Source organism: Megalopta genalis, chromosome 7, assembly GCF_051020955.1.
Source record: "Megalopta genalis isolate 19385.01 chromosome 7, iyMegGena1_principal, whole genome shotgun sequence".
NCBI lineage: Eukaryota > Metazoa > Arthropoda > Insecta > Hymenoptera > Halictidae > Megalopta > Megalopta genalis.
The window spans coordinates 22,117,649-22,133,478 of NC_135019.1; the positions used below are offsets into that span (position 1 = coordinate 22,117,649).

General features: G+C 35.5%; 1 protein-coding gene and 1 long non-coding RNA gene across 5 annotated transcripts in view; one reads left to right on the top strand and one right to left on the bottom strand.

The window, feature by feature from the left end:
* Positions 1 to 15,830, bottom strand: part of Amph (amphiphysin) — a 181,337-nt gene that overhangs the window by 55,304 nt on the left and 110,203 nt on the right. For all 4 annotated transcript variants that reach the window (XM_076523696.1, XM_033483497.2, XM_033483496.2 and 1 more), the window contains exon 2: positions 15,608 to 15,743. In XM_076523696.1, the coding sequence (XP_076379811.1) occupies positions 15,608 to 15,743 (136 nt within the window). The remainder of the gene's footprint in view (positions 1 to 15,607; positions 15,744 to 15,830) is intronic.
* LOC117227942 (uncharacterized) lies at positions 2,704 to 6,644 on the top strand. Its single transcript, XR_004492198.2, has 2 exons — positions 2,704 to 6,177; positions 6,252 to 6,644. It is a non-coding gene; the product is annotated as an uncharacterized LOC117227942 (long non-coding RNA).

The following is a 15,830-nucleotide window of genomic DNA, read 5'->3' on the forward strand; positions in this document are numbered from 1 at the left end:
GTGTAGAATATCTAGAAAAATCTTCGTAAGATTTATTAGCTTCAGTATTCAATGTGTATTTGTCTTGTGTTATCTGTCTACTCGTACATGTGTAACGTATGATCAGTTGCTTGAATAACAACAATCGGAGATAAAATTAATTGTAAGTGGACAAATAATAGAAACAGAGTTTTACAAAAGTCGTAGATAGTATTATACTTTCTTATGTAGTGTGAAATCCCGGTAAAGTAACGAAATTTTTGAGTTGTACCTAATTGCATGTGTTACATTTCCATTTCATTTTTTAATTATAAATGCAGTGGGATGCAGAATTAATTTTGGTCGCATTTTAAACAGAGCAAAATTTTATTTTCTTGCTAAAAGAACAGTTGGTTGTTACTAGCTGCTATCGCGAAAGTTGCAGAAGTAAACAGTGACTCCGATACGTGCGAGCATAGCCTGAATGGATCAGGTGACGCTCGCAAAGATATTTTCGTCTAAGAGAAAAAAGAAGTCTCAGAGATAAACCAATATAAAATCTGTACCCTATTCAAAGAACGCAACAAAAATGTTACTTCCAGTTTTTCTGATCAGTCGATATTGTTATTAATATATAAAATATAACATCGTACCCACGATAAAGTTCATATATTACTTAAAATGTCAGTACATTTATATGATAAATAAAACTTATAAAATATAATTTAAGAAGAATTTTTCAAAATCATGATTCTGTGAATTTATTAATTATTTAACAAAAAAGAATACACGAAGAATTGTCTACAAATGTTATCTAATTTTTCTATACTACTATATTATCAGCTAGAACATCTATGTTTACGAAATATCAAAGATCTTAGTGGATTGTAAGTATGAAATGAAATGAAAGTTTTGATATTTGAAGAGAATAACGTAGAACAACAGCGTATAAAAATAACAATTGCGTAAGTGACATAGCATCAGGAAAGACTAAGAAATAAAGTAAATATGTATTTGACTCGTATAAAATAAAGACATAAATTGGACATACACGATTTCAGACACAAATGTTTTTTAACTGCGTTTGGGTTGCATCTGCCCCGCCCTACTGTGTGACGTCAGAGTTTACGATACGATCAGCTAAATTTATCTGGAAAATTTCGGCACAGCCGGAAGGCAGATGCCGCCAAACACCTGAAGCCGCCACTTGGCCGACGTGTGAGGTCGTTCGATATTTTTTTTAATCTGCGTGTACAATGTGGTCGTTGACTTTTAGTCATTTTTCGGTGACTTGTTCGACAATTGCCTACTGCACCGATGTCAATTGATTCAATTTTTCATTTCTCGTAAACAGAAACTTTCGTCACACTACACAGTCATTCAATGTCAGTAAGTATTAAGAATTGGACCAAATAACTTTAATTTTTTTGAGACATTAGAGTTGCTAATTTACTAGACTATGTTTAAACGTATACACTCATGGGAAAAATTAAAGGATCAACAAATTTCTTATGTTTGAGTCGAAAATATATTAGTATATTTAAAATCGTATACAAGATGTCCCAAAATTATGTTACTTGCTACCCCCCCTCCTCAGAAATGGGAGTTCCTGAGGTCATTTGAAGTAACTTTTTCCTTAGCACAAATGAAACCCACGGCTTCGTTTACGAGTTATGAACGAAAGACACTGACCAATGAGAGGCGGGTTCGCCTGGTGTAAAGCGGCCGAGCCAATGAGCGGAACTGAGCTTCGACCGCTCGTAAACAAAGCCGCGGATTGCATCTTCGGTAAGAGAAAGGTTACTTCAAATGACCTCAGCAATCCTTCATTACCCGGAAGTAACATAATTTTGAGACACCCTATATTTTCCCCTGCTACCTTATCTTCTCTTCGCATCGTTCTATGCATAGTTTCCTGGATTGTAAACATTAAGTGCCTTGATTTATCCTTCTCCAGTTTTGCACAGTTATCATTTAAAGTGCGATAACTCAGAAACAAAACATCGTACATGATGTTTTAGATGGTAAACGTAAAGGAGAGCTCTTCCGCTTTAATCTAATTATAGAAAGAAATCCAAAAACAAATTAAACTCGATGCAGACACGTTTGAAGTTGGAAAATTTTCGTGAAATCAGAGTAGTTTCACATTTTCGTCTCGCACTAGAATAAAACAGCATCCCAAAATAAAATGGAACGAGGATCAATAAGTAGTGATTTTGCCCTTTAAAATGAGTGAAGATTCATCTGTGCAGAATTTTTTTTAACTAAGTTACAGCAGTTCAAACGTTAGCAATTTTTCGATCAACATTTTTTGATCCGTTAATTTTGCTCGTGAGTGTATTTCTAAAAATTTCAGTTACTTAGAATGATAACAAAAAGAGACTAAAGAATGAGGTTTTTTAACTTTCTCATCAAAGCATAGAGGGTGATATTAACTGGCGCAAGGCGCCATTGTTTTTCGTTAATAACTCGTAAATAAATCCGCGGATTGCATTTCTGTTAAGGAAAAAGTTACTTCAAATGATCTCAGCAACCCTTCATTTCCCGATTACGAGTGACTCTTGGAACACCATGTATGTGTGTACAGAATGCCCCGGACCACCGATCACCTCTATTAAAATGGAGGGGGGAGTCGTTTCTATGGAAAACTAAAACAAATTTGGTAAGTAATTTGAGTAAGCTTTATCGAATGATAGTAGTTGCAATTTCTGACAATGACCGGAAATAGAATTTTTAGACCGGAACTGACGTGAACCGACTATAGCACAGCTGGAATGAATTCTAAGAGATAATTAAGCAAGGTCAGATATTATTCTTGCAATTAATCCCTCAGAGTTGCGTACTATAAATAGGTTGTCAAACGTCACATGGAGTATGGCTGAAGTTGGAAAGCATATAAAGGTCCTGCATGGAAGGCAATTCTTCTGAAGCAATTAATTCTCTAACGAAAAAACTTTCGATGTCGTCGTAAGTCTGGACATATGTATAAGTGGACAATGTAGTGTGAGTTTTAACGAACCTTCAAAAGACAGTAATTATCGTACTGAAGACACATACCTGACAGAGGTCATGCCACAACCAAATGCTTTACACATTGGCAATGAAGGAAACTCTGACTGATATCTGGATAGTGGATGTACCTCCCACTTATGCAACAATGAAGGAAAATTCATCAATAAAGAATCTGTAGGTGATCAGAAATTAAATTTATCAAATGATGCTCTTGCCGATGTCACTGCAAGGGAAATGGCACACATGCTGATGAATGATGGTGCCCATGAAAAAGCAGTCAACCTAGCCAATGTTTTACACATGCCTGATGTAAGAATGAACCTTATGTCTGTTGTCAAAATAACAGATACTGGTAATAAGGTTTTATTTACTAAAAACAATTTAGTGACAATTGGAAAAGATGAGAAAATAAAATTTAAGGCACCTAGACAAGGCGACCTGTATTTTGTTAAAGAAGAGATTGAACAGGTCAATTGAGTATTAAAGTAAAGTGAGGACTTAAGCATAAAATTGCGGCGTAACTAGTTGGGTCACTTAAATGAAAGGGATTTAGCAGAGTTAGGTAAGCAAAATTTAATATCACGAATGAAGTCCATGCCATTGAATTGTAGGATTTGTCTATATGAAAAATTAACTGCTTTGCCGTTTAGAAGAAGGGAAAGGTCATCAACGCAAAAACTTCAAGTTGTACACACGGATTTGTGTGAACCTTTTTGGGTAGAGTCACTTGATAAAGCAGTTATGGTGCGAAATCAGATTTCATTAAAAAAATCTGATCTTTTGACTGTATTTAAGATGTACACAAATTCTGTTGAAGGATGAACCAATATGAAAATTAAAGCTCTTCAATCTGACAATGGAACTGAATATTGTAACAGAAAATTTGATATCTTTCTCGTGGAACAAAGCATCTGCCTCAGCAGAATGGTATCGCTGAGAGGAAGAATAGGTTTTTTTGCATTAGCACTCTTTTGGACTCTTTAATACTCTTTTTGGGCTGAGGCAGTGGCAACAGCCAATTGTGTTAGAAATCGTTGCCCTACCAAATTATTAGATGGAAAAATGCCACTGTGGAGGGGAAGACATCCCGAATTACGTTTTTTTTAAACCTTCGTAGTTGAAGTATATTTTTTTGTTAAATCCGCAAAAAGGGGGAAATACGAAGCGCGTGGAAAAAGAAGAATTTTTATAGGATGCTCAAACGAAGCTAAGGTCTATAGGGTTTGGGTTCCTAGGGGAAAAAAAGTTAGTGCCACATGTGACGTTAAATTTTATAACGATGATGTAGATATTGCTAATTCACCCGGTACAGCCGATGACAACAATAATCCAAAAGAAAAGGTGGAGAAGGGACATCTAGATTGGGTGGATATTAAACCACTTTCACCTGGTTCAGAAGAACAAATTAATGATGAGTCTCAAGAAGTCAGAAGAGTAGATGAAACCATACAGGAAAACATAGATGCCTTAAAACAGGGCTTAACACCGTAATATCCGACAGGTCGAGGTAGACCAAGAAAAATTTCGACTGTAAAAGGCGATCGACCCAAACTTGTTTACAATTATATTCCACAGTTGTATATCTCAGCTCCAACTAGCCCACTCACGGAGACAGACAATTTGTCGGGGATTGATGATGTAGTCATTGATGCTTCCCTAGAAAATTGTGAGGCTAATGTTATTGAAGTAAATGTTGAAGAACAATTGCAGGACTCAAATCAAGATAAATGGATTACGGCAATATATACTGAAATGAAGAGTTCGATTCAAAACGAAACTTGGAAGATAGTTGAAAGGCCGGCAAATAAAAATGTTATTGACTGCAGATTTGTTTGAACTAATAAGTACAGTAAATTCTCCCTAATTGACGCTCAGCTTGGAAACAAAAATGGACAATTTGGAAAGAAGAGATACGATTAGTTACCCATTCTCAACAACTATAACTCCTCCTTATAAATTGTCTATTTTTGTGTGCAATCTAAACTTAAATTGTGGGGGGAGGGGTGGAATTTACTGTATACTCCTACAGGGAAAGTGGACCGTAGTAAAGTCAGGCTAGTTGTTAAGGACTATTCCCAACGACCTGGCGCAGACTATAAGGAAACCTTCGCACCAGTGACATGACTTGATTTACTTCGGCTGATTGTGGCGTTAGCAGCAAAATATGGACTTGTATTATATCAATTGGATGTGGACTTTCTGAACGGGAAGATTGAAGAATAGATTTTTTTTAGGAAGCCTGATCTCCTTTAACGTATGTTGCGAGAAATTATATTGAAGAAAGACAAGAAAAGTCTAGCATTTAGCGGGAATATAATATGGAGAAAAAGAGGCAATGGCACTTGAAGTTAAAGCAAAAGCTTCTTAATCTAGGATTGTCTCCAACAAATGCAGACCCTTGTGTTTATTTCGGAAAACGAGGCAATGCCGAACTCGTCTCTCATTGGTTCAGTGTTTTTCATTAATAATTCGCGTAAACAATGCCGTGGATTGCATTTGCACTAAGGAAAAAGTTCCTTCAAATGACCCCAGGAGCCTCCCATTTCTCGGTTGCGAGTGACTTTTGGGACACACTGTATATAGATGAAAAGGCTGATGTCGCTCTTCGGTCTCACTAAGTGGACGATGACCTTTGAGACACGAGTAATCGACTCGGATTCGGCCCGTACTCCTTCCGTATAAATGGACCTGAAGTCGGTTAGTCAAGGTCCTATTGAACACGTCATTGTTATCATTTTGACGCAGCAGTTAGTACTACCGTCTTCATTTTCACCTTTACTTCATGCCAGTATACAAGAAAGAAGTGCTTACACTGAACACGTGCCAACTATCGCGAACTGAAAACTGATACGTAATGAGAGAGCTGATGTTGTTCAACTAAATTGTAAAAATCAGCAACATTACATGTACAACCTTTTTGTCGTGACATCAAGAAATACATTTGTGCTGACTTATTTAATCCTTTACACTTCAACTATTTTTTTCATAGGCGAACCAGCAACTCCGCGATATTTTAATGTCTTATACAGAGCGTCCTATTTGAAGTTTGGCAGCAAAATGTTTCAAATGAATCCTGCTTCAAGGGGGACGTCTTATAATGGTCAGAAATGTTTCCTAGATAAACCTGCTTTCGAAATTTCAGAGTGAACTTGGTTTTTTAATGGAACTGTATGTTCTTTTTTATGTAACCGAATAGTGCATTTTAAGGTGAATTCATTGAATCCTTTAATCTTTGAAGGCCGTCGAAGATCATTTAATTTTAGTTCGTGTTACGTTTACAGGTTTACAGCCCACGACAAAAAATGAAAATCCAATGTAGAGAAATGATTAAGGAACAAATGGGAAGTATATTTTTCAGCAGAATATTGCCGCACAATACGCTGCGAAAGCAGTAAAGAGAGTATATTTCTCGAGAAAAGAAAATTCGCGTTTTGGATTGGCTAGTAAGATTACCCGATCATAATATCACTGAGCATTGTTGGAGAAATCTTGACCTAACTGTACATGAAAATGACAATTTGGAAACATTGTCGATTAAAAAAATGTATTCTAGATAAGTGGGAGCAATTAAAGCCGAAAACTACTTTTAAAAACTTCATAAATCTTAGCCAAATAGAATAATGGTTGTAATTAAATGTAAAAAAAGAGAGAAAATATAATTTTAAAATACTTTATTTCCGTAGAAATCCTTTTGAAAGAATACAAGAATATAATATGTCTTATTCAATAAATATAAAGTTAATTATGCCCGAAATCAAAACAAAGACACAGCAATCAGTCACATCGCAGAAATCGTCTCCACTATCTTATAACGTTTTTCTTAAACCATAGCAAATTACATCAACGTAGCTCAGTATTTTTTACTTAGATACAACACTTTCGGCTGACTTTATTCAGGATTTATTCGAAATCGAACGTTCATGCCTAATTCTCATGCCAAATTCTCATTGCAGAATTCACAGGAGTGAGTTCGAGCATGGTAATCATAATCAACAGTAAGAAATCATGTCACTAGAGGTTCATCTCTGTACTTTATTGTACTTACAGTGGCGTGTAAAAGTTCTCGGCCAAATAATTTTCATTAATTTTTCTTCCAACAGAAAAGCTTTTTTTATTAATATCACATACTACAAAAAAAATCAACAATAGTCAAAAGTTCCCTATCACTATATTTAACAAAAAAATAAGGCTTGTTTCTCCTTCTGTAACAATTTTTCGGTACATTATTTAACATATTATAATCATTATTTGGTGCCTTTTATGGCAATAGCAACAACACAGATGAGACATGGATTCAATTAACCGAGTAATGTAATTGTGCGGTATCTCTTATTGCATTCTTTTATTAAATTTTGTAAAATTTCTGTCTTATTGGATTTTCTATGTTCCTTCCTTCAACGTTTCATCTCTTCCTAAAAATGTTTTACACAATGAAAAATGAGCATTATTTCTTTTTAAACACACCGGCCGAGAGTTTTCGGACATGTCAATTTACTTATCTTTTTACTTGTCTTTTTGGAAGAAAAATTATTAAAACCATCTGGCTGAGAATTTTTGTACTTCATCGTAGATAGTTCGTATCTTTTAGTGCATTGTGTTTTTACTATTTCCTCTGCTAAGTTTTTCAAAAATAAATTGCGTCAGTAACAATAACGTCTATTGCGCACGTTTTCGTGTATGTGCATATGATACAAGCAATACTGCCGCACGCGTCTAACTGGTTCATAAAGAAAGTAAATGGTCGCTTATTTGTACCATTCCGTTCATTAAATCTGTACCTCCTTTTATTGCGTTATAAAAGTCTATTATCCGTAGCTTATTTTGATTAGAAGAAATTGCTTCATTGTCGTGCTCGCCGGGTGACTAAATTACTAATGTTGCTTTCTGTCCTGCAAAAAACACTGCGTTCATTACACAGTTTTGTAAATCCGAAAGTAATGGGTCTATCAGATTGCAATTAATAGGTAGTGGTGCAATATACGAATTAAAATGTCTGCGAAACTGATGATTTTTCGTTACAAACAGTATAATAAGGAAAGGTAGTATAAGAGGTACACTACTAAAATGGGAAAACTAGCCACAACGAATTTGTCTTTCCGTTCTGTAGTCATTTTTGTAGCCGTTTTGTTGTCATTACTGTGTGAAAGGATCAGCTGCATAAAGAAAGAAATAGCCCTCATATCCAACAAACTCCTTGACCTATCCATAGACTTAAGCAATCACATAACTCCAGAAGTATGAAACGCAATGTATCGGATCAGTTGCGAGCAAGCTGAAAAAGTGAACTCTGTTCACACACAAAAACAAAAAGAGAAATTCTATGGATTGTTGAAGCCCAAGATTTAGGCCGATCCACTAAAGAACACAAATCCCGGCAAAGGAAATCGTCAGATAGAAAGCGCCATCTATTATATAATCTTGGACCAGTACAAGCTAATGCGGTCAGAAAGCCACATGATGAATTTTAACAGATCCAAAACGATAGAAACATTGAACAAAATCCGATATCATTAGATTCAGTACGAGCTCTACCACTGTGCAAATATCATCAAGAAAGTGTCACGCCCGAGGACCTGTCCTTGCAAGACCCATAGCCGGCGCCATTGGATCATCTATCTACAATCTAGCCAAATATATGACATCGATACTCAAAACTCTAATTGGCAATACAGGTAACCACATTCAGAATTTAAAGCATTTCGTTGAAAAAATTCGCAACATCCGAGCACAATTAGGAGACATTCTGGATAGCTTCGACATACAGACCCTATTCACTAATGTTCCATCAACGACAGCATAAACATTATCAAAAGTAGAATACTCCAAAATTTGGTACCCTTCGTTCATCACTGTCTCACTTCCACCTATTTCCTCTTCTAAGACACTACGAACAAGTATCTCAGTCACAGATCACATCTAGATGGAGCATCTAGAACAGGGCTCAGAATTATCGGCACACAACATGAGGGTGGCGAGGACTACGCCTCCTGACTCCCGACACCACTATGGTGGTCGTGAGGTACAGAATGTCCCAAAAGTTATTCAAAATCAGGAAATGAGGGGTCCCTGTAGTCATTTGAACTAACTTTTTCCTTAGCGCAAATGCACTCCGCAGCTTTGTTTATGAGTTATTAACGAAAAACACTGACCAATGAGAGGCGAGCTCGGCTGGTGCAAGGCGATCGAGTCAACGAGCCTACGAATCCCAGTTAGCTCATTGGCTCGGCCGCCACGCGCCAGTTGATCTTGCTTCTCATTGGTCACTGTTTTTCGTTAATAACTCGTAAACAAAGCTGCAGATTGCATTTGCGCTAAGGAAAAAGTTATTTCAAATAACCTCAGGAACGCCTCATTTCGCGATTTTGAATAACTTTTGGGACATCCTGTATCCAACGACCACCATAGCGTGATTCTACTTCTGGATTGGAAGAGATTTATTACAAAAAAATGTACCGCAAAATGTATTGCAACGTGTAATACTTAGCAGTAAAATACTTAGATACAGAGAAATGTTATACCGTTAAGTACACGTATTCAAATCTATCACATATCCTCGCGCGTGGGATAAAATTTATCCTACGTCATTACGTGGGATTCATCGTCTCTCTTCCATAAACGTGAAAATTAAATTCTGCAATGACCGTGCTAGATTCAATACAGTTTACGCAATGCACTGAAAGGAAATTCTAAAATAGAATTAACATGCGATTCTGACTGTTGCTGTGACGGCTATCTCCAGCGCACGCCAGCAGATGAATACTTTACCGCAACTACCTGAGCCGGTCCGATTTGTATATACAGTAAATTTTCCCTAATTGACCATCAGCTCGGAAACAAAAATGGACAATTTGGGCTTGCTTATTCGTAAGGCTTGAATAATCGGAAGGATAAGGAGTCTGGCAGGAGTCCCGCATATAAAAAATTATAGAGCAACTCTCGAGAGTTTTACTCTCAGATGAACACTTGTCTTAAGGCGGGGCCCCGCTAGAAAGCCTTACTGACGAGTCCTCTAGTGGGACCAGGACGAAACGCTTCTCTTTCTTTTCCTCCACACCTCTATCGTTTCCAGCTGTCGCAATGCATTTATGACAAAAGTGAGTAGGTCGAAACAACGTATTAAATGCAAGACAAAAATTTAACGATGCTGTTCCCTTTTTTTCAACTGGTTGAAAATGTTGAGAATGAAAATAAATTTTTATTTAACTCCTGATAGAGATGTTTTATTTTCCACAAAGACCCGCAGTCTAGTGATAAAAAGAGGAAAATTCATATGGTTCAAATAAATTATGTAAACGTAACCAATGAATCATAAAAATGGCCATATGAATCATAAAAATGAAAATTATACTGGTAATATCATACTTACTAGTAACATGATAGTGTATCTCAATCTTTTTATATTTTTAATATTTTTCAAGAAGTAGAGGTGATCTTAATTATTTTTTTTGTGAAATATTACATATTCTTAACATCATATGAAAGCGTGCATTAAGACGAGTGTACTGTTGTCTTCAGGGTTACACAAATACACAAATACAGAAATAAAGGAAATAAATTTAACATTATACATATATCGTGTTCAATGTGACTTCCATTAGCAAGAATGTCCTCACAAAAAAAAACTAGTGGTGATAAATCAGGGGATTTTGCAGACCATTTAATAGATCCGTATGTTCCAATCCATTTATTGTTAAACAGTTATGCAAAAAAACTTTTTACCGATCTACAATTGAGGAAGACCTCCCATCTTGTTGAAAGTAAACGTCTTGTACGAGAAACGATGGCAGTGATTCTCAATAATTCTAAATTCACAATTTAGAAATTGTATTGGGTTGGCAACTAAGTAATTGCCGATTTGTTCAATGAAATAAAAAATTTTTTTTACTTGGAATAAAGTTTAATCTGTAATGTATTTTCCATTTTGTTCGATGACCTTTTGCCATCTCTCTGACAACTTGAGAATTCCACGCTCGTAGAAAGTCTGAACCTTTTCGACTAAAAACTGAGTTAAGTGAGATTTTACAGCGTTATCATCATTAAAAGTTTTACCACGAAGGGAGGTATCCAGGGATCGAAATAAGTGGTAATCCGATGGCGCGAGATCAGGGCTATATGGTGGGTGTAACATCAATTCCCAACCAATATCCATCAATTTTTGCCGAGTGGACAAAGACGTGTGCGGCCTAGTATTGTCCTGGTGGAAAATGACACCTTTACGATCGACCAATTCTGGTCGCTTTTCCTTGACCGCTGCATTCAATTTGTCCAGTTGCTAACATTCACGGATAATAAAAAATAACATAATAATAATAATAATAATTTTATAATATAACATTTACGGATATCATAAAAATGGGAGTGAGAGACATCTATAACTGAAATCGGCAATTACTTAGTTGCCAACCCAATAAATACTTATTTCCATTTCAAATTCCCGTATCCAAAATTAGTGGTTTTTAATGATCATATATTATGTCAAAATTAGTACCTTATTTTGTTGTGTAATCATTTCTCCACGTATATGTACAAATAGATGTTCATGCCCAAAAATCTTGAGGTACCTTATTATTTTGTCCACTAGTGTATACATATACTCCTCACTGTATGTAGCAAACACGCTTTTTACCTGATATCAACACCCATCAATACAAACGTTAAGTATTTTTTGTTACGTGTATGTTACGATTTTTATGTACAATAAAAATTGTCTAAGTTAACTGAAAGAAACGTAAATCGAATGAAAACGACTGTCTTCTTTTAATCATTTTAATGAGATATACATAATAGAAACAAATGTTTCCTCAAACACATCTAATATTTTCAGTTTTACATTTGTTACATAAAGTTTTTTTATTTATTTATATTTGTTATATAAAGTTTTTTTTATTTATTTATATTTGTTACATAAAAATTATGCATAATAGAAACAAATGTCTTCTCAAACACGTCTAATATTTTCACTAGTTTTATATTTGCATCTAGTTATTCTTGTCAAAAATCCATAAAATTCGTAGTCCAATTATATGTCTTATCTCACATTATACTAACGAGAACACATATTCAAGTTACACAAGCCAGTTTTTACGAAACTTGTATGAAACTATAACAATAACTACTACAATAAATACATAATATTTCTCTCTCTCTCTCTCTCTCCCTCCTCTCTCTCTCTCTCTCTCTCTCTCTCTCTCTCTCTCTCTCTCTCTCTCTCTCTCTCTCTCTCTCTCTCACGAAGAAGAAGGTTTCTCGGCTTACTTCATAGATGATAACATATGGTATGCTTTTACAATATTTTGAATTTGTAAGTCTATGTTAAAGGTTGTTAGTTGGTTTTTTCCAATAATTGGAGCATGTACCTGACGTAAGTAGGTAGTAGTGTGATGGGATGCTATTCAGTCACTCCAATATGTCATTTATGTGTCATTACTCATCTTAATGCGATGTTTCTAAGTTTACAAATTACAAATATTGTTTATAACAATTTGAAAACGAAAATGTTACACGTTATATTTTTAATATTAAACTTCGAATGTTTAAACGTATAATACCGGAAAATGTCCTTTCATTTATACTTCCAGTTTCTACAATTCATAATGAACCAAACACATGCATTCGAAAGCGTGGTCACGAGATATGAAATAGCCCAATTACGAACCTTTTTGATACAAATCATTTTCGTTATTTTAGAACCTACTTGAAAATCGAAAACTGAAAACGTATCGTTCGAGGTTTCAGATAGTGTGATAATCAACGAGAAAAATAATAACTCTCGGAGATCTGAAAATTAAATCGGCGAGATCAATTGGAGTTCATAACGAATTCAGATGTATGCACGGAGAAGGAAATACGTTTTATGTAAGCGCAAAACATCCAGGGGAACCTAATGTTGGTATGCACTTGAAGCTTACATTGGATAACCATCGGTAACTTAACTCAAGGTGACTTATCATTCAAGGTGGATAGAATTCTGTGCTGTATTTGTTAAGGATTAATTGGCGCCATAGGTACTGTTTATCTCTGCAGATAATTTATGGTACCTGTCCATTTGGGAGTCTTTACCGATAATTGCTCTCGATAGTACTCGCACAATGAGTGACCACCTGCAAGCACCTTCAAGAGTTTTGACTTTCCGATAGGGACTCGAATACTCTCTCAAAGCTTACTGCAGTAAATTCATCTGTAATAGTCTCGCAGTATGAAATTGAAAATAGACAACTTAAGCAATCCAGACACGATTCTTCGAGCCCCGCGGCTTACCGTCATAATTGCGAGCGAGCGAGCGCGCGCGCGCGCGCGCGTATGTGTGAGAATGAGTGTTTGTATGTAAAGAGAGAAAGAGAGAGAACGAAAATCGGGGCAGTCGACAAACTTAAAAACCAGTGACCACCATATCGATGTACACTAATACAATTACACAATAAAGCTAAAATAAAAACAATGCCTTCACTTTTTAATCCCTACCTTTTATACAGAAAAATTTGTTTAACATATTAGTCAAATTCTTCCAATTGAAATAAGACCAAATACGACATGCTATAGATCCCGTTTAATTAATTACATCGTGATTGATTTTATTTCATTTAATCAATGAAAAGTCTGTCCAAAATATATCATGTTTGGTCTCATTTTAATCAGGAAACTATCAGCAATATGTCAAGAAAAATTCAGTTTTAATATTTTAAAATTAAAGAAGTTATGTTATTGTATTATGAGATGTCATTCCGGGAATTCTAGTCAAAGGAATTCTAGTCTAGTCATCATATGTTTGAAAAATAATAAAAATATATAAAATATAATATTGTCCACAAAATTAAATATTGCTTTCTGTATTATGACACTGGATTTCAACACTTTTGCACCTCAATAAATGTTGATGGTTTTAGTACTTTGTGTAGCCACCTTTGGCTTTTATAACGACTGATAATCGTTTCGAACCACCAAATTGAACAAGAAGACCTACGGAATATTATTCCATACACGTTGAACCCTCTTCTCCATTTTATGAACAGAATTAGGCGTATTTGGACAGCCTCGTTGTTTCATGTGAAACCGTACGTATTCAATAGTATAGTAGAACCTCGATTAGACGGATTGATCAAAGAGACACGAATGTGTAAATGTCACAGTTACTTAATTAGACCATCAGATTTCATCTTTATTAATTTGTACACTAAATCCTTTTGCACATGAGTTGCTTTCAATTAAGCCGATTACATGTAAAGAGTATTTGTATAATAGATAATTTTAATATTGTAGGCTGGATAATCGAGGTTCTATTGTATTAATATCGGGCAATTGTGGAGGCCAATCTAATTGTGGTAAACTATGACTTAGGATTATTGTATTTTCAAGATTATCAATATAACCTTGAAAACGATTTCTTGAGTTGAAGCATCAAAAATCCAACGGTCCTGCCTTTGATGGAGTCTCGAACCATAATATTACCGTCAAACTATCGGGAAACGAGGCATTCCCTGAGGTCATGTGAAGTAACTTTTTCCTTAGCGCAAATGCAATCCTCTGCTCTGTTTACGAGTTATTAACGAAAAACAATGGCCAACGAGACGTGAACTCGGCTGGTGGTTTTTAGCATTTCGATATTATTCAACACTTAATCTTACTTGTACGAAGTTTAAATAAGTATTGGAAAATTTGTTCAATGCTGTGTACAAACATGACCCACGTATAATATTTGCTTCGTCTCACAATATCAAATATCAACTGACTGTCCACTTACTGCTGTCTCTCTGTAATTTGTTGACTTTTTTGTTTAAATTTAATTTGGGTTTGCATCGACTTGTTAATATTTATTTTAAATGTTATTCAAATAATCTATATTTTAAGATTCTAAGATATTTAAGATTCTAAGAAATATTTTAATAAATAATTCTATTATTTATTTATTCACATAATCTATATTAAAGCTTAAATATTTAATTATAATGCTGTATTGAATAAACTTCACTGATATCTATTTTCAACATCTGTCCTATTACTTTTATCGTTGACTGTATCTTTAGAAATTTTATGAATAAAAAGTTTATAGTTTATTATTGGCGGGGCTGATTCGATTCTTTCTAAAATTAAACGCTTATCCCTATGAGCACAACGAGACACATATGGCTAACAATCTAGTTAATACAAACTGAAACGTAAAAGCAATCTGAAAACTAACTCTTTGAAATTTTTGGGGTCGATGTTCAGTGCTTAAAGTTAAGCGTTAAAAAACTATGCGACTTAAAACAGACGCGAGTACCTTACCTATTCTCAATTTCGTTAAAGCCAGAACAATAAACCTGTTGACGCCACAATCCTCTAGGTCAGGGCTCGGAATTAACCAGCACGCAACTATCAGATCGCGAGGGCTACGTCTCCTGACTCCCGTCGCGCGTCTCGCTCCCGGTGATCGCCTAAATGCTACACACACATATATAAAGCAACAGGCACACGCGTCTGAGGAGCTCCGAGTTGAAAGTGGCAACCGCGGGTGACGAGACGCGCGGCGGGAGTCAGGAGGCATAAGCCGTGCGATCCTCACATTGCGTGCTCGTCAATTCCGAGCCCTGCCCTTGGTCTAGAATACGTTCGTATTCTCCCCGAATTATGCAACAATTAAATCTCTTTTAAGTTCACTCACCTCTGACACACCTGATGTAATTATTGAATTCCTTCTGGAGTCTGTTAGCAGCATTCTGTTGTCTTAGAAAATTTTGTAGATGCTCGTCAAATATATCGTCAGCAGTTCTATCTACCTTGCCCAGATTTTGAAGAAACTGTAACAAGGAAAAGAACGGAAATAATAATTTAATTATGTAATAACAAATGGAATCCCAGTTGGAACAAATAAACTGTGGCCAATA